Raw genomic sequence first — 20,875 nt, 5'->3', positions numbered from 1 at the left:
GTAATTTTAGTACCAAACAAGATAGAGTCTCATTTATGTACTGCCTAATCTGTGCAGTCCAACAGTTATTTTAATACAAAACCGGGTAGATCGGGTAGAAATTGGGCAATAGAACTGTAATTTTACTATCTGGGATATATTTCACCCATTGTAAACTTGATTTGTAATGTATGTGTACATTATTAATAATAAATATGAATATGAATAAAAATAGTGCATATATAAGTAGGTAGGCCTTATTGGGATATGTCCGGTTCAGCCGGTTCTCTTATCTCACGATATTTTACTTCGCCGAAAAGTCATTGCTAAATATGAAATATAATTTCGTAACTAACAGAACCTAGTAAACGAACTTACAAATAAAGAAATATTTTATTAGAAAAAGTCTTATTCAGAACCTAGTAAACGAACATACAAATAAAGAAATATTTTATAAGAAAAAGTTTTATTCTTAGTAATCGAAGTCTGAATTATAATATTCAATGTCACTTATGTTTGAGCTAGCTTCAGAACAACCAGGGACACTCATAGAACTATCTTCATCTGAACTGGATGTGCTTGAATCCGGCACGTAGATTACGAAGTCTTGCATATCACCTACTTAGCGGTCTTTTATCGTAGGTAGGTAGGTAGGAATACACAATTCTGAAAAAAAAAATTACATACAAATATGCACAAAATGGCAAGTATCAAGACTATTTGTCAGTTATTTTAAAGATCATGAATGACCTGCATATTTATGAAAATTAATTTATTTTGAATGAATATACTTACCGATTATGTACTGGAGACAAGTTACTTAGGGGGCTTATTAAATAGGTAACTATTTAATATTAAATACAACATTAATACCCGTGAATAGCGGAAACACGTTCCGCGACTTTTTGTAAGTCGATAGTCGGCTTTTAACCGTTTTCTTCCCGCTGACAAAACCGAACAATGTTAAATATAATTTTCCTTGTGGTTTTATGTACGGTTTTATCGTGTTTTGAAAATATTTTATACGTAAAACTTGCGGTTTTGTTAGTAAAAATATACAATGACAGAAGTTTGTTTACTTTTTACAAGACATGTGTCAAAGGTTTGATTGCCATATAAAATTTAAAATGTTAGTTCCCGTTTCTGCCACGACTCTTCTCTTTCCGCACAGACTATATTATACTTTTCACAACTCTTCTCTTTCCGCACAGACTCTAAGAGAATACAAATATGATAAAGAATTGTTTTTCTTTTACAAAATGCAATTAAAAATTAATACTACAATAATTCAAGAAAAAAAACTTACTACAGTCTTAAAAATTGTCTTAGGTTTGATACATAAACGCATACGTTTGCGCAAAATTATCATCAATCTTCAGCAGCTAAAATTCTTTGAAAACTTATTTTTGGGTCAACCTGTATACCTACCTATCGAATCTCGGTAATTTTACGACTAATGGATAAAAAAAAACATAGTTTATTTAGCCTGAGTGATTTTGATGCCGAACTACAAAACGAAGAGATCAGGATTTCAATTAAAGTTATATAATTAGGTAAATTATTCAAATAAATAAATAAAAACCAATTGTTTTGTCTCTTGATGTCATAATCCCTATAACTAGCTAATCTGAGTAAAATCAGCCTATGCCAGCACAAAATTCTATTGTCGGCGGCGTCTCTATAGGTAGAGCTCCCTCAGCATTATGTTTTGTATTAGTTATTACGTATTCGGTAAAGGTATCGAATTTTACGAACATATTGATGATATTGAACATATTGACGACCGGTCTGGTCTAGTGGATAGTGACCCTGTCTGCTAAGCCGATGGTCCTGGGTTCGAATCCCAGTAAGGGCATTTATTTGTGTGATGAACACTAATATTTGTTCCTGAGTCATGGTTGTTTTATATGTATATAAGTATGTATTTATCTATACAAGTATGTATATCGTCGCCTAGTACCCATAGTACAAGCTTTGCTTAGTTTGGGGCTAGGTTTGATCTGTGTAAGATGTCCCCTAATATTTATTTATTTATTTTATTTATTTATTCCCACTCATGTTAGAGAGAGTGCTAATCTATATATATAAATGCAAGTGTCCTGACTGACTGACTGACTGACTGACTGACTGACTGATTCATCAACGCAGAGCCGAAACTACAAAAGATAGAAAGTTGAAATTTTCACACCAGATTACATTTATAAAGTGTACAAGAGATAAGAAGCGATTTTGAGAAATTCAACCCCTAAGGGGGTTAAAAAGGGGATGAAAGTTTGTATGGGGTTCAAGTTTTATTTTAAGCTAGGAATTTGAAACTTCGTAAAAAGATATATTATTATAAAATACACGAAAACTAATTTCAGCGTTTTTGAAAATTCATCCCTTAAGGTGGTGAAAAAGGGGTTGAAAGTTTGTATGGATATCAAAAATTATTTCGAGCGCGGGACTTGAATCTTTGTATTTGGGGATATTATTAGAAGACAAGAAAAGTAATTACAGCGTTTTGTAAAATTCATCCCCTAACAGGGTTAAAAAGGGGTTGAAAGTTTGAATCCATTACAAATGCTTTGAAACTTCTTAGAAAGGCATAATAGCCGATTACAAAAAAAAGTAATTGCCAGGTTTTTGAAAATTTAACCCCTAAGGGGGTTAAAAAGGGGATGAAATTTCGACATAGGGTACAAATTTTATTTTAAGCTAGGAACTTGAAACTTTGTAAAAAGGTATTAAATTAAAATATAAAAAAAACTAATTTCAGCGTTTTTGAAAATTCATCCCCTAAGGTGGTGAAAAAGGGGTTGAAAGTTTGTATGGATATCAAACATTTTTTCGAGCGCGGGACTTGAATCTTTGTATTTGGGGATATTATTAGAAGACAAGAAAAGTAATTTCAGCGTTTTGTAAAATTCATCCTCTAACAGGGATAAAAAGGGGTTGAAAGTTTGAATCCATTACAAATGCTTTGAAACTTCTTAGAAAGGCATAACAGCCGATTACAAAAAAAAGTAATTGTAACGTTTTTGGAAATTCAACCCCTAAGGGGGGTTACAAATGGGATGAAAGTTCGTCTTGGGGTGCAAATTTTATTTTAAGCTAGGAACTTGAAACTTTGCAATAAGGTATTAAATTAAAATACAAGAAAACTAATTCCAGCGTTTTTGAAAATTCATCCCCTAAGGTGGTGAAAAGGGGGTTGAAAGTTTGTATGGATTTCAAACATTTTTTCGAACGCGGGACTTGAATCTTTGTATTTGGGGATATTATTAGAAGGCAAGAAAAGTAATTTCAGCGTTTTGTAAAATGTATCGCCTAAAAGGGTTAAAAGGGGGTTTAAAGTTTGAATCCATTACAAATGCTTTGAAACTTCTTAGAAAGGCATAATAGCCGATTACGAAAAAAGTAATTGCAAGGTTTTTGGAAATTTAACCCCTAAGGGGGTTAAAAAGGGGATAAAAGTTCGTCTTGGGATGCAAATTTAATTTTAAGCTAGGAACTTGAAACTATGCAAAAAGGTATTAAATTAAAAAACAAGAAAACGAATTTAAGCATTTATTAAAATTCATCCCCCAAGGTCGTGAGAAAGGGGTTGAAAGTTTGTATGGAGATCAAATATTTTGTGAGTGCGGAACTTCAATCTTTGTATAAGGGCATATTATTAGAATACAAAAAAAGTAATTTCAGGGTTTTTAAAAATTCATTCCTTAAAAGGGTTAAAAGGGGGTTGAAAATTTGTATTGGGTCAAGTTTTATTTTAAGCTAGGAATATTTAATTTCGTAAAAACTTATTTCATTAAAAGAGAAGATAACTAATTTCAGCGTTTGTCTAAATTCATCCCTTAAGGTGGTGAAAAAGGGGATGAAAGTTTGTATGAACGTCAAACATTTTTTTAAGTGCGGGACTTGAATCGTTGTATAAGAGCATATTATTAGAATGCAAGAAAAGTAACGCGGAAAAGTAGTCCACGCGGACGAAGTCGCGGGCAACAGCTAGTTCAGACATATGGCAGTTAGGATGTTCTGAATATAGCGACTAGTATAGTTGTATTCTTGTTTATGTACTTTTTATGTTGAGAGGCATATTCATTTGTTAGGCAGGTACTTATGTTGTTACGTTGATTAGTAGGAGTGCCCTTTTATGCTCGACACGTCCCTGAGAAGACGAAACACTCGTGTACAGTAATGATCATAGATCGTATATAAATAATAGTTTCGGCTAAGAATATATCACCCTCGAGATTTTATCATTAACTTTTTTATTTTTTTTAGAAAAATGTGTGTCAAAATGTACTTCACTGGTCTACTTCTTATTTTTTGGTGGTTCTTAAAGTCTACATAATATATGCTCATATTGAACATCGAAAGGCTTAAGTACTAATATGTAGTAAAATACATGGGGTCCCTTTGTTTCCCATAAAGTTTTAAGTAATAATGTACCTATTGTTTGTCATATTATCGTTAGTCATAAAACTGAAACCGTTAACTTTTCAGGGTTTTCGTAAGGTTATTCTATAGATGGGTTAGGTTAGGTTAGGTTTGTTCTATGACATTCCTGAAAAGTTACACGTTTCTGAGAAAAACCAAAATGACTAACGAAAATTCGGACAAGATAAAAGATAAAAAGATAAAAAATAGTTTATTCAAGTAGGCATATTACAATGCGCTTTTGAACGTCAAATAAACCTTTACCGGCTCCAACCGTACACCTCTGCCCCGAGAAGATTTAAATCCCCCCTCAATTGGAGGAGGGTATCCCAATATGGGACCGGCTACAAACTCGGCGGGACACATCTTTTCAAAACATTATTACATCTTATAATTAACATGCATTACGAGTAATTAAGAAAAATACAATTTAAATTACTATAGAATTCATGCAATTATACTCAGTGAGTACATAACTTTATACAAATACGTAGCTCTTTCAGAAAACATATCAAATTCTTACAAAAGGAAAAGAAAATAAAATCAATAAAAGAAATGAGAATACATATTATATGAATCGGACTGATTGTTATGAGACACAATACAAATAATACATTATGACTTAAAACATTTGGGAAACAATAGAGACCCAAAATACATATATCTACACTCGAGCTAAAACTGATGGTGCAAAATTTGTCTATAGGTATAGATAGACCTATACCATGCCAGTTGTAGCTTGAGCAGTTATAACTATTTATACTTAGGCACTCAAGTCATAGCGACTTATTTTTGAAATGATATAAAATGTCAGTAAAGAAACCCGAATATCTAGTTAGTTAAAATGCAGTGCTTAAAACATCAGTTTCAGTATTGCACTGCACTAATTACGTATGCGCTAGAGAAAGTCGGATGAGTATGCATTTATAGTTTTTGTTTTGTCATCTAGTTCGGAGGGGAGGATAAAAGTGCACCCGAGGGCGAGGCAGTGGAGGGTGGCGACTCCGCCGACACGATGTCCGACCTCAAAGACGACGACGAGGACTCGGTGAGTTGAGTGCACTCCCGCCGCGTCGCCCGGCGCCCGCGCCCCGCGCCGCCCCGCGACCTCTCCACCAGCCTAAATATATAGGACACTGGGGCACTAGGCTCACGGGCTGCACTAGCCTACTTAGCTCTAGTCTAGATAAGACCGAACGCTTTAAAAGTCTCACTCTAACTGCCGGTTTCATTAGGTGTGTTCGAGCACAATCTTTAACCATGCTATACCATAAGCGCTCATACTTTGTTGCTTCTCAATTACATAGGATCGCTTCGTCCATTATCCGTAGGTTCTATCACCGCAAGAAGAGAGCAAGGGCAATGAAGAATTGAAAATACTCGCAATGTTACAAGAAGAACTCGTGACTCGAGATGACGACAAGTAAGTACATTTCATATTTTATTCAGTCTTTGGTTGGAATATTTGATGAGTTCCACTCGAAACATTTCCTTTGTAAAAATGTGTACATTGTACATAAAGCATGAGTAAGCTCCAGTGTCTGTAGTAGGTTGGCCCGTCAGTTAGGCTTCATCATTTGCTTCGATTTAAGGTGAGGTGGGCTTAGGTCAATTAGTGGTGTTTTCGATTTGATTTTCTATTACTGAGCGAACTTTAATGCGGTCCAGACAATATCAGTAATAGGTAATAAAACAGTGTCATGATTAGGTACAATTATATAGAAAGATATAAAAAATATTTAAGACGCACGAGCAAGACGCACGGGTAATTGTTAACAAAAACATATTTATATCATTTTGATGTCTAAATCTAAGTTTGAATTGATCTCCTAGTTCGGGATTAAAATTAGTGACATTGCTAAATGGTTCGGTTCATAATTAAATAGATATACCTAAGTACCTACATTATTTTGATAGTAAAATTGAAACGAAAATAGCACAAATTGGCCTGGACCCTGGACCCACCTCATTTTAGGATGATTAACGTTACGCTGTACCGTGTCCAACAGGAGTGCCGCTCGGCCCAATTTTTTTACATTTGTCCGTGTGGTGCCCTCTTCCAAGCTTTAACCAGCAAATGATGACACCGGTCACAATCTCGTGAGAGACACAATGTTGACATTAATTTTATATGTGTTATGTGATGTAACGACTAACATTATATTAATTTTGATTTGTCTTTGACTAATTGGCTCGGCAATTGCACGGCACGATCTGGGCACGGTCCGATGTGGCGCGAGTCACTTTTACACAGCTTTTTATATTACAAAATTATATGATTGGGATTAATAGATATACAAAACCGAAATTATTAATAGCTGAAAGCAGCTGGCTCAACTGATCGCTTGTGTAACCAGCAATAAACATGAAATACGTTTTTAAGGAAACACACCTCAGCTGCTTAGGTAGCTGATCTTGATTTACCGTTTCCTGTGTTTGGAGGATGTAGATGTTGCCGTATTTTAGGGAGCTAGCGGACGCAACGACGCTTTGCCTGACATTTAAAGCGGCAGAAGTGGAGGCCGCGTACGCGCGGCGCACGGACCCTTGCCCGATGGCGGTGGCGGCGCCGCCGGTGCTGCTGCTGCCAGTGGTCGTGGCGCTGGCCAGCTTCGCCGTGCCGCCCTCGTGGCCGCTGCGCGCCGTCTACCTCGCCTTCGTGCTCGAGACCGGCCTAATGAACGTCCTCTACTACGCGTACTTCCGATTCGCCCAGTACAAGGTTCCGTTACGCTTTATGTTAAATATAACTTATAAGAGTGTCCTCATACAGCCTAGTAAGTTAGCTATGAAAGTCAAAATCATTATAGGTATATATTAGGTATGTTATAGCGTGATATCGTTAGTAAGAAGAACTAAGTATGACGTCATACAATGCAGCGATCGATGCACCTCATACCTCATTCATATTTTTGCTATTTTAAGAAGCGTTGGAAGCGAAAAGTTAGACATGTTATTTACCCGATATTACAAAAATAGTTTAACTTCGTGTATTTATTTTATTTTATTCACATTTTATACTTATAGTACGAGCTTATCTGATGATGCAGTCAGAAGGTGACCGAAGGAAGTCCTCAAGGAAAAAACACAAACGCAAGTTTCTCGATACCTACTTTAGGTAAATAAGGAATTGATAGATACGTGCAAAAAGATAGGAAGTACAGTCAACGATGAAAGCACAGTACGTCAACTCTTGCACTTCTTTTTGCTACACAAAACTTTAATTTTGTGTAAAAAATTGTCGCATGGTTATTATTTTTATTTTTGCCAAGTGCGATTTAGGGGGAATTGTATTAATGACAATAACGTCAATAAACTTATTAAATAAATAACGAGATTTTGTTTACGTGGAGGATTCTGCTTCGTTTTGTGAACGTAATTAATTAAATATCTCCATGTGTTAAGGCTACGTTAAAGACATGTATACATATAAGTATCACCTTACCACATAATATAATGGAATAAGGTGCAAAATTGTAAACAAACTTTTTACGTCATCTATACAGGAAGTCAAGTGGAAATAGGAAATGAAATGCCACTAGGAAGTAGGTACAAGAACATATTAAGTAGAATCACTGCATAATACGATGTCAATGCCTCGCCTATAATGCTTTCGGTCTATAAGGTCATAGTTAAATAAATATGCACATTTTTATACGAGTAGTTTCGAGGTTTTCGGCTGAACAGGCAAGTTACACCTACAAAAACGTCACAGTATAGGTCGTCTATTCCATATGGATAACCGAAAGTGACGCAATCGTTCGGCCAATGTCCCAATTCCATATATGTATATAAAATATTATAATCGTCGTCCTCTTTCATTGTGGTCATTGGCCGAACGACCAAATCAAAAGATTTTTTTGTCCAATATTTTAAGATCCATATATAGCGGACCCCATGCTCTCGTGGGCCGTGGCAAAAAGCCAGGAGAACGCGAGTAAGATGATTTTATGATCCATAATAAATAATAATGATGCATATACAGTGAAACCTGGATAAGTGGGACTTCAAGGGACGAGCAGATTTGTCTCACTTAAAGAGGTATTCCACTTACCCAGGCTCTCAGTTAGCCAGGTACAAATAAATTTCTGTCTCATTTACAGAGGGTCCCATTAATAGAGGTGAGAATAGAGGATATATCTCAGTTATAGAGTGGTTAATAAGGTATTTTGTAATTATCTTTAAATGTTTAGGTAAAATAATCCTTGTCCCTAAATATTTTTTAAGTCAGTTTTAATATTTCTTTGAATTTATTTTGAATGATTTTCCAAAGGATTGATTTTTTCAATTATATTTGATACGGACTTCATTGCGTCTTAGAAATTAATTAAATGAAAATTTGTTTATTCTTGTTACTTATCAAGTTTTCAGCTTTCGTTTCGATAGTTTTAACTACATAAAGTAACTAAATGAAACTTGAAGTCGTTAAGACACAATTAAGCAAATGCGGAATTTGTGGATAGACTAAGAGTTAGTAAGAATACGGAAATAGATCAATAAAGTCCAAGTTAGAGAGGTCATTGATTGACGTTATCTCAGATACAGAGGTAATTCGTATAAAATTCTAAAAAAACAATTAGGAAAATGTAATCTTATAAATATAGTCTCAGTAAAAGAGGTAAAATACACTCTCTGTCTCAGTTATAGAGGTAAATGTGACTATAAAATCACAACAACTAATCCCAGTTATAGAGGTTCGTTTTATCTCACTAACAGAGGTAATTCAGTGCTAAAGTGTCGGGACCGCACCATGAGTCCCAGCTATAGAGGTTTCTCACTTATCCAGGTCCCACTTAACCAGGTTTCACTGTACTTACATTATTACAAAAATTATTACCGGCTTCTTATTAATCGTCAGGGCATGATGTAACGACTAGCATTATATTAATATAAGGGCATATTTTTAATATAATCATTCTTGTTCCAGAAAAAGTCCGTGAGTCCATACTGGAAATTGATATGCGGCACGTTTAACATAGCTATGTTCGTAGCTGCAAATATTGCTCCCTTGGTAAGTATTATATTAGCTTCTATCTTGGCGCGGGTTCTGGAGACCGGAACAGCAATTTCTTTAATACTCGTAGAATTATTTGTATAGACTACCTGCCTAAAACAAATGAGTGTACCTAATTGTTGACCAACCTAAAACAAATCATTTGTTAGATTTCACAACATGTAGGTACAGTCAACTGTAAAAATATGGGTGTAGCCAACTTGTTCAAAAATATGTCCCATAGTTCTTAATTCGCTTACATAAGAGCTATGGGACATATTTTTGAGATGATGTGTGCACCCATATTTTTACAGTTGACTGTACGAAATAAAGCACGTTAAAGCAAAGTACGTCAACATTCCTATTGTGTGTTCCAGATAATCTGCGGAAACTACGAGGCCGCCATCGGCGACGACAGCCCACGTCCGGACTCGGTCGTGCAAGGCGGCGCTCGGCGCTGCATACATCCCTCTTACTATTATCACGTAAAGCCTCTACTTTCACTAATGCTATTGTAAATTACGCTATGGATTGAACAATGCCTTCGCCTTCGCCTTTGTTTGCTGAGAATTTTAGAGTTATGTGTGAAATTTTTTGTTATCTTTTTCTGTTAAGCCGAAAAAGTTTTGTGGTTAAAAATATCTCCAAAACGAATATGCGAATTACATATTAGATACAGTCAGCAATAAATATTTCTAAACTTAGAGATTTTTTTAACACTTTGGGTAATTAAATTTAATGCATACACAATGTAATAAACTGAGTGTCCAGTTTTTAAAAGGAACGCCAGCGCGCAAAAGTAACACCTCTGAAGTTAGAAACGTCTATAACTATAACCATACTCGTATGGTGGTTACCATATTTTACCTATCTAAGTTAAAGAGTTCAAAATGAGGGCTCTATTCTCGGCGAACTATTAGTTAACAGTAAGTTATCTGTTTTGCAGATAGGCGCAGGCGCTCTCTGCGGAGCTTTATGGGTGTCACCGCTGTCGGGCGGGGCGCGCGCGCTGTTCCTGGTGGCGCTAGCGGCGGCGCACGCGGCGCCCGCGGCGCTGCAGCCTGCGCTGCTTCACCGCCGCGCCAGCCTCGACCGCGACCCCTACACATCCAGCTTCAACGCCTCAGCTGACTACAACGAGACCGCTTATGACATCCTGTTAGTAACTACTCACTTTCTGCTTTCATATTCATAACACTATAAGTAGATATAGGTACGTAGATAGACTTAGTATTTCGCTATTTTTCGGAGTCAAACCAACGATGAAATATCCAAGTTAAAATTTGGTAAGCTCAGGTGGAGTTGGGTGGGGTGAGGGAAACATACTTTATTTTTCTCGGGGTAAAAGAAACCGTATGAGAAAAGTCTTTCTACATAAATATTTTTAACTTAATTTTAGTATTTTAATTTAGTTTTAATATCTTTAAGTACCTATCTCTAACTGTTTATTTTCCCTACAAGTGTCCACCTTCCCCCTAGTTCCTATTACCCCACCTAACCTTACACATATTCTGCCAAACCGATTTATCAGTACAATAAAGGCACGACAATAAAAATGTATCTCTGAGAGATGTGAAATGTCATCATTTTGCGCCTACATTTTTTAAATAAACCCCCTTTTTTACAAGCTAAATCCCATTATTCGATTGAGCTGAAACTTCACATACCTAATACATATGTAAGTTGGGCGACAATGCAATATTATGGTACCAATACCTACCAATGAGATGATCTGATGATGGCCATAGGGACTAGGGACTCTGTGATAAAACAACGCAACCTAATTGCCTTTAGGTCTGTTAGAATTATCTCGATGAACATTACTATTTGTTGAAAGAAAAGTGCAGTCAGCGATGAAAGCTTGTAGGTATGGTACATGATAGCAATAAAAGTTAATTAGCCTGACTATGAAGGCGTGAAAATTAACCGCGAGTTTTTCATTTGTAAATGTTTCAAAATGTGTGTGATTTTTCATTTTCGATTTATTTTAAGTTGATTCCTATATGTAAGTATAGCATATTTATCTACCTACTTACAAGGAAGGGTACCCAACTCGTCAGCTCCGATTTGATTTATTTTTATATATGTTATAGAGTAGTCTAAAATAACAGACACGTATTTTTTTTAGCTGATGCCCATACTCAACTTACTGGGAGAAATTGGCCTCCAAAGTACTGAAAAGTGACAAAACGCTCTAACTTCTGTAGAGAGTTTTGTTCAAGCAAATTGCTACTTAAATACTGGTTTGAATATATGTTGGAGAACATGAAAAAATAATGGACACGTGTTTTGCTATTTCAGCTCAAAGTTATATTTTACAAAAAAAAACACACTTCGTATACATTTTTTAGAGTTAGTTATTTAATACTGAGTGACCTACCCACTTAATTATCAGTTGCCTTGCTTCTGCACTTTTTTCTCTCAGTAACTAACTAGCTCACCAGTATATTGTTTACATTTTTTCTCATGCCAGAACACGAAAGATCTACAAATAAATAGCAATAAATCATCGCTTTAACTACACTAGTTGCGTGATTCATGATTCAGTTAGGCGCGTTGATGGAAAAAAGTAGAGATGCAACGGATAGTTGTTTGGCCGGATACCGGATTTTCGGCATGGCCATCGACCGAATATCCGGTACCCGGCCGCCGAATATTCGGCCGGCGGAACTATACCTACATTTCGGTTTTCAGGTGCGTAATATTGTGCAAATTTCGACCTGGGGGCCGATTTTTGAATTTCTATCGTTCGATTTCGTCACTCGAAAATCGGTGGAAAACGGTTAAATGCTGATTTTTGAAATACAAGCGATAGAAATTGGCAATCTAGTGGCATTGACCACTCGTTTTCAATTTTATTAGTAGAATTTAAATGCCTAGTAGTGGAGATATTATTGAACAAAATACACGAAATCGAGTGGTCGAAATTCAAAAATCGGCCCCCTGTTTCGTAGTGAACGTTCGCGAGGACTCATTTCTAGGTTCGAAATGAGTTAGCGTGCATGTCTGTGGAATGCTAAATTGTTTTAAAATAATAACGAGTACGATTATGACCGTGACTATTTATTAAATCCAATTTTGTTTAAGTACTCCGAAATCAAGTAATGCTACTATCCGGTATCCGGCCGGATAAGAGGTCACTATCCGGTATCCGGCCTGATATTAAAATAATGGCCTGATAGGCCGGATACCGGTAGTAACCGGATAGTAACAAGTAGGGCATACAGGCTACTCGGCTTTGTTTTAAGAACCACTAAAGAGTTCAAGGAGGCTGATACTTTACGGATGTTGTTTAACTCTTTAGTCAGGCCAATTCTCGAATACGGATCCACCGTTTGGAATCCTAGCTATAAATGTTACGTCAACTGCATTGAGGCAATCCAGAAAAAACTAATTAAACATTTAAAATATAAAGTCGTCGAATCAACCGCCAAACGTCGGAAATTTGGTTTCGCTCGAAGGTCGGCGCACATTAAAGGATCAAACTTTTTTATATTAAATTTTAACAAATCATATTGACTCCCCTTATTTAATAAATAAAATTTTAGAACTCCTCGTTTGAACACACGACATCACAAACTCTTTCACATCCCCTTTACGCGAAAAAAATACAAAGCGAATTCCTTCATTGATAAAGCATGCAAGTGTAATAATAATATGTGACGTCCCACGGTCAAAGGTACCTTATGGCGGGTATGGAGTTATGCATACCCCAGTAATCTACAATAAATAAGCTATCGATAACACAAAAGATCAACCTTCTAGGTTGCGTAGTTACAGAGATATGATTTTTTGAAAATAATGTTGTGAAATTAGCAACTTTACGATAGAGAAGTTTTAAGTTTAGCCGCCTAAAAAACTATGTTCCTGAAGTAAGTTACATAGTTGACTACAAATAATAATACCTTATATATGTGAGATTAAAAAAATATTGCGACTTGTTCTGTAATGCAAATAGAAACTTTTGATATCGACTGATTTATGTGTATACTAGCCAATCTCTTGAAAATAAAGTTTTATTTCATTTTCACGATTGATTGCAATGAGCTCTCAAGATTTAAATTTTATCTATTAGAAAACGACACTGACAGACAGTTTAAGCAAAAAACAATACCGATTTAGAGGTGAAAATGTATTTTCTGACTTTTTCATATAAAATCACAAAATTGAATATTTTTACTTTTAATGTGACACACAATCAATTTTTCTGAGCACATATGAAAGAAATTCTGTCATTCAAATGAAATAAATCCTAAAACCCCAACTAAATACTATATTTAACCCCTTATGCCACTTTAAACTTACATAACAATAACAGTATTTGCTCCATACATTTACGAAAAGGTACCTTATGGAAATAAATCTAATAATACATCACTACAAAATATCAATCATATTACAGTTTATCTTTTATGAATAGAAAATATTAATTTACATTAAACTGCCCCAAATTTAATTAGTTCTTCGTCATAATAATCTTAAAAAAGACCAATAATTTGTATGTAATGAAAAGGTACCTTGTGATTAAGTTACATGATGAGGCATGATGATGATGGAACAGTTAGGATAAACTAATAATATTTTGGGGTTAAGATGGTATAAATCGTCTAATTCTTATCAATAATATATTTCGGTTGCTATTGAAGATAAGCGGCATTGAGGTTCAATGACCTCAGATATTCCATAAGGTAATGCGTCGGGTATTGGCATTTTTCAGCAAACCAATGGCTGATTTACTGCATGCGACCAAACCAAATGAAGATTATTCTAGTTAAGAAAGACTTGACGAGAGTAACTTTGGTATAATAGCAGGCTACTTGGATTTGTGATGTCGGTCTATGTACGGTTATAATATTTGCGAGGCGCCCCAACCAGAACTGAAATTATCAAATTAGTTTTGCAGAATGCTAATACAGTTCTCTACCAAACTTCTTTTCCCGTATTGACTAGTTTTTTTGGGAATTTTCAATCTTTTTTCCATAAGGTACCTTTTCTACTAAACTCTGAGACGACATTACTAGGCTTATAACTAACTTATAACAAAAATAAAAACAGGTAAACAAACGTTACGCATTAAGGTTTCAGATCACACAATAAAAAAAAATTGAGCATTTTTTCACCTCTTTACAAAACATTTCATATCTCCGAAACTAGAAACCCTCATAAGGTACCTTTTCCCGTGGAACGTCACATATTTTCTCACACATTGATATGTTTAACATTCCGTTAGTTAAGTTTAAGTATGAGGTTCTTAGTACTTTGAATACTTAATACTTTTACCGAAGTATTATTGTACCGTTTGTGCCCAAATAAACATTAAAACATCCGGTGCATCTCTAGAAAAAAGCATTCCTTAACGCGTTCCATTCGCCCACTTGGCGACATTGTTGGAATTATCAAAAGTTGCCTAACACTATGAACATTCCAAATGGACTATTTGCTTCACTGTCGCTGTGTGTGTTAGTTAAAACTAACACGATTTCGAGATCCCTAACAAACAGTAACAACTAGGTCGGTAGGTATGCGTATCTAATCAAAGATCAAAATTCTAGTTGTTCATCTGAGGCAAAGTTCTAGGCAAGCGTTGTGAATGTCCTGGCTGTCTCTATGACGCTGTGTACCTATACGAGTACGTAGGGGAGAGCGGGTTTATACGTGCCGGGAGTAAGATATTCCGATGGGAATAGAAACGCAAGTAAACCATGGAGCGATTCGTATGTTTGTCGCGAAAAGTCAGACCACTATGCGGTTGCAGGAGCCGTCGATAAGCCGGGGCTGCCGGAGGGCGCCATGGTGGAATGTCATCCCAGTCGATCCCAGTGCGCCCTCACGAACGGCAGAGAGGGTGAAACGCCGGAGTAGGTTTAGTGGGTAGGGCCAAATTCTCCCCCTCTCTTGCCAGGAAAGGGGAAAGGAGCGGCGAGTCCCACACACCGTGCATAAACGCATACCCACTCCGTCAAATAAAAAAAAGGAGCCGTTTTCTTTGCTTCCATTATAGTAGAATAGTAGTTGTGGAAAATAAATCAAAAACGAGGTCACAACGACCCCACGGATAATCACATTTTTGCTTTGGATTTTTTTTACTAACTGTTGATAGTACACAAAAAATAATCATACTTATATTTCGACGAACTGCAAAGTACTCTTTTAGCGTGTGTGAACTGAGATTAAAATATTTGACGGATAAGTTAGAATTTTAAGCAATGGAACAACCCGCCCCATAGCGGGGTTAGTTGTTCCGTTCCGACCTATCTCATGAAAAAAATTCTGGTAAAAAAACTGTTTAACGATGCACAAATAATATCACTACTCAGAAACGCAAATAATCATTATTTAATATAGCGCAAGCCACATACCTTATTCACACTGTTTTCATAGATCAAATTTGTATTTTATGAAAATCGGCACGTTTAATCCCGCTCTCCCCTACATGTAAAATACCTATGTCGACACACCGGTATTTTATGTATCAATATAACAAACATTCATTGGTTATACGAGATGTATAAAGTTCAAGGCTAAATCGTGCTTCAGATTAAACAACTAATGTAGATGGCGCTGTACGGCTCTATGCATTATGCGCTAAATCTGGTTGTCAGTAACAAGAAAAATTACGGCGCTGTGCAACGCCATCTTCTTCAGCTGTAAAACAGCGCAAGTGGGACGTTTTTACTAGATTGGATACATTTTAATATTATGTTTTTGCCAGTTCCGTCGTCCATCTACTGGTGTCAACCATTTATTGAATGGAGAACACCTATGAACAATACCGAAAGGCGTTTTGTTATTTGTGTCAGTCATCTTTACAATAAATGCATTAGCATGCATGGCATCGCGTATAATAGGGAATATTACACAAAACTCTGCTAGAGGGCCTCACTAGCTCAATCACAATAATCACATGGCCTACCGTGAAGCACGACAATCGAAAGTTCGGTTTCTGCCTCTTTATCACTCTTGCCTATCCGATCGAGAGAGGCAGATCTCGATTGAATCGAAATTTTCGCGTTTCGCGGTAGGTCACCTGTAAACAAACCGCCTTTATGCATCAATGTCATAGTGAAAACTTATCAAATAATTTTTAAGAAAATAAAAACCGACTTCTATGGGGGCCGGTGAAAGATTATTGTAGATGGTGCACTATGTAGAAAAGGAGGTAAAACCACCCACTTTTCTACTAGCATTTCGCTTCTGTAAGGGTCGTAGTTCTAGCCTAACCCAATCCACTCCTCTGATAGCAGTTCGGTTCTGTGAGGATCGCAGTTCTAACCTAACCTAACCCTTGTTCGGTTCTGTGAGGATCGCAGTTCAAACCTAACCTAACCCACTTAACGGCGCATGCGGTGCGGTGTACGGGGGTTTGAGCGGGTGGGGCTAGTAAGATTGGCATCATCATACTTTATACCTAAATTTTATGGTAGGTAATCATAGTGGTTTATTTAGTTAAGGTATCATAGTGGTTTTCTGGGTCAAGGTCCGGGTCTGAGTCCGGGTCCGAGTCCGGGTCCGGGTCCGAGTCGGGGTCCGAGTCCGGGTCCGAGTTCGGTTCCGAGTCCGGGTCCGAGTCCGGGTCCGAGTCCGGGTCCGAGACCGGGTCCATGTCCGGGTCCGAGTCCGGGTCCGAATCCGGGTCCGAGTCCAAGTCCGGGTCCGGGTCCGAACCGGATCCGGGTATGAGTCCGGTTCTGGGTCCGAGTCCGGGTCGCAGTCCAAGTCAAAATTTAAATTCGAAATCACCAAACGTGTACTATGCGTCGTTGAAGAGTTCTGTTCTGGTCATCATCAGCAGTTCCACTTCATCAAATGCGACAGTTTTTAATGTAAATGCTTGATTTTATGCTGAAAATACAAAAAAATCTATACGTATGCCTTTAATATTTGAGGAGTTCCCTCGATTCCTTATGGATCCCATCATCAGAACTCGAGCTTGTCAAAAATGTGGCTTAAAAACTTAACTTGCTTAACAAACATAACGAAGAGGAAAAATCGCCAAACGTGCACTATGCGTCGTTGAAGAGTTCTGTTCTGGTCATCATCAGCAGTTCCACTTCATCAAATGCAACAGTTTTTAATGAAAATGCTTGATTTTCTGATGTAAATACCAAAATCTCTATACGCATGCCTTTAAGATTTGAGGAGTTCCCTCGATTCCTCATGGATCCCATCATCAGAACTTGAGCTTGACAAAAATGTGGCTTAAAAACTTAACTTGCTTAACAAACATAAAGAAGACGACAAATCGCCAAAAGTGAACTATGCGTCGTTGAAGAGTTCCGTTCTGATCATCATCAGCAGTTCCACTTCATCAAATGTCACTATTTTGGATGTATATGCTTAATTTGTTGATAAAAACCCAAAAATCACTATATGTATGCCTTTAAGATTTGAGGAGTTCCCTCGATTCCTCATGGATCCCATCATCAGAACTGGAGTTCGACAAAAACGGGACCAATCTGTATCCATATACATACAATCAAAAAACGAATTTTCAAAATCGGTCCAGTAATGACGGAGATATGGAGTAACAAACATAAAAAATAAAAACAATAAAAATAAAAATTATACAACCGAATTGATAACCTCCTTCTTTGAGATTTGGAAGTCGGTTAAAAACTAAGGTTTAAGGCCTAGAATGTATAAGTTACTCTATGGTTTAGTATGTGCACTAATGCTGCACTCTGGCGGCATAATAATGCAGTAATACTCCCTATTAACATTGCAGTAATACTCCCTATTACATAGTTATGTATATAATAAATAATAAACGGTAATATTATATTTTCCAGGGCGCAAATCCACCTCGGCCGACATATCCTCATGCTGTTCTTCATAGTGATCGCGTTACTCATACTGAACAGATATGTGAGTAAAGATCCATATTTATGGTTCACAGCATCGTGTTTATCTACTACACTAGTAGGTTATAGTAGTAGGGTTGTCAAATACAATTGTACCTATTATCCAATGTAAAGTTTTTAGTATAGATATTAATATAGAATGTATGACATGTATGTACTTAAAGCCCAGTAAGTTCGTGTTCTTCTCTCACACTCACTGAGCGTAAGCGTGAGCGAGATGGGTGTGCGTGCATGTTTTTGTACGTGTAATTAATTTTGTGCATAATTTGTTACAAATTTTTTAAAGTGCATTTTAGACCTATTATTATTTAAAAGATTTTTTTCTATCAAGCGAAAGTCAAAAACTCAGGATTCGAATCGATACAGTCCCTCGAGAAAGGCCTCAAGATTGATAATTAAATTTATCCAAAAAGGGCTACTACTTTTCTGAACCTACAGCTTGAATACCTAACTTACCTAAGTAATTGCTGCTATTGCTATGTGGTGCTATTTGATGCTGATTGTACACTGATAATTACCTACATATTGCCAACTTTGTGGTGTGCGAATCCACACAGACTATTAGATCTAACTACATCTAATTTTACCGTTTAACTTACGTATTTTTAGTCAATCGCGCGAGAATTAATAGTCTCCATTTTCAAGCACCATAAGTGCATAAGCAGCGGTCACGAAAGCTGCGCGCCGCCTAAGAGCGTTTTCACATTGACCGATCCGATATCGGATCCTACATCCGCGTAGTGCAGCCGCGAGGGCGCGCCCGGGCGCCGTCTTTAGCGGTCACGCACACTACAACAAGCATTATGCCTACACATACGCACACAAACAAATATTATCGGTCTGACAGCTCACGGGGGCTCTGACATGGCTGAATTTATCGGAAGCGCCTTTCCGATATCGGATGTCGGAAGGCGATGACAAAAACCGCTGCAGAAGAGTGCCATTAGCATTAAGTACGCCGTTTTTGCGTTATTAATCGTTTTTTAGTAATAATGATTTATTAAATACATAAATAAATACAGAGAAACACATATATCTTACATTTTACTTCCTTCCGGCATCCGACATCGGATCGCACAATGTGAAAACGCTCTAAGGAGACCTAATAGGCTCTCCGAATCTTGTTGCTAATGTTAGTATGACTCACGACAGTTTAAATTCGATTGGATCTAACTACATAGTTTAAACTCAAGTTTCTGTGGTGTGGTATTACAACGATGGTCCTATTTTTAATTTTGCTCAAACGCTCAAACTATTTTATTTCGCTAGTGTATTTTTCCATAGTTATATGAAGTGGACCATTATATACCTATGTATTATATCTTTAATAACCAATTAAGAGTAGGGTTGCCAACCGTACTATATTATATAGTATTGTACTATATTTTGGCTCTCTGTACTATATACTTTTGGAAAAATATATAGTACGCTAAAATACTATATTTCCGATTAAACGTATATTATACTCATGTTTAGTATTTTATCTGAAAGTACTATATTTTTTGGAATGTACTATATTTTTATTCCTTATTCTGGAAAATACTATATTCCACCAAAAAAAAGTTGGCAATTAAGAGCGTAAAATAGTGTAATATAATAAGTGTACCTACCTGCTACTTAGTTATTCAAGGTTTTCTGTATGAGGCAGACAACAACAAATAAACGTAAACCAGGTTCAGTCGTGCCGTAGTTAGGGGCAGCCCTATGCTGAGCTATTTATGGGCTATTCTCAGAGATGACCTTCGGTGCCTGACTTCGGTGCCAAATTTTTTTTTTTACTTATTTGATATGCTACTTTATTGCCTAAAATCTAGCCTTAATATAAAAAATAATGGTAGTGGAGGCCTCGATTAGAACCTTATAGTTTTTAAGATATTTGAGATTTAAAAAACACCGAAATCATGTGCAGGCACTGAAATCAATTGGGATCACCGAATTCAATAATGCATACACAAAAATCACATTTCAATTTTATATCTCAATTATATTACATTTTAATCATATTTTCAATCTTATTTGATGATAAGCGATGTAACAAGGCTAATGATCTCGAAAGCTTACATAAATTTAATAGATATAGACCCAAGATTTAAAAATAAGTAAAATAACCTAATTACGGCTTGTAAAACAACATCTCTAGAAGATCCCACACTATTTGACTGTCCTCATATAATAGGGCGATTTATGGTCCTGGAACGAGTTTCAGACATGTCGACCACAAATTCGCACATTAGTGCTATGAAGGAGAAGATGATTGTTTCACACAATCCGACCGCACATGCATCAAAAAGAAACTTATGTTACCTACACCCGATAAACAAGAAACTTTGGAGTGCCGTTCAATGCTCAAAAAATGTTTAATGCACTTATAAAGCAATGTGATACAATACGGAAAACAAGTATTTTTAAATAACAGAGTTTTAAAGCGTGAACTCCGTCAATTTAAAACTATTTGAAGTGGTCGACTAATGCTTGAAGATCTAAATACCTATTAATTATGATCTCCAGCACCCTCAAACACTTGGGCTAAATTGTAACTCCTATATTTAGACATAAATACATAAGACATTGAGGATTGTTAAAACATTTGCTATGTTCAATTTGTGTATAAGTATGGCTA

The 20,875-nt window shown here is 36.6% G+C and overlaps 1 protein-coding gene across 1 annotated transcript in view; it reads left to right on the top strand.

The window, feature by feature from the left end:
* LOC134790784 (adenylate cyclase type 8) overlaps positions 1-20,875 on the top strand; it is a 52,559-nt gene that overhangs the window by 10,429 nt on the left and 21,255 nt on the right. Inside the window, exons 8-14 of the mRNA XM_063761718.1 lie at positions 5,351-5,449; positions 5,733-5,824; positions 6,868-7,123; positions 9,329-9,412; positions 9,772-9,879; positions 10,341-10,552; positions 18,184-18,259. Coding sequence (XP_063617788.1) covers positions 5,351-5,449; positions 5,733-5,824; positions 6,868-7,123; positions 9,329-9,412; positions 9,772-9,879; positions 10,341-10,552; positions 18,184-18,259 — 927 coding nt within the window. The remainder of the gene's footprint in view (positions 1-5,350; positions 5,450-5,732; positions 5,825-6,867; positions 7,124-9,328; positions 9,413-9,771; positions 9,880-10,340; positions 10,553-18,183; positions 18,260-20,875) is intronic.

This window comes from Cydia splendana, chromosome 5 (assembly GCF_910591565.1).
Source record: "Cydia splendana chromosome 5, ilCydSple1.2, whole genome shotgun sequence".
Lineage (NCBI taxonomy): Eukaryota > Metazoa > Arthropoda > Insecta > Lepidoptera > Tortricidae > Cydia > Cydia splendana.
The sequence above is the reverse complement of the archived record's forward strand: the minus strand, read 5'-3'. Positions and strand labels throughout refer to the sequence as shown.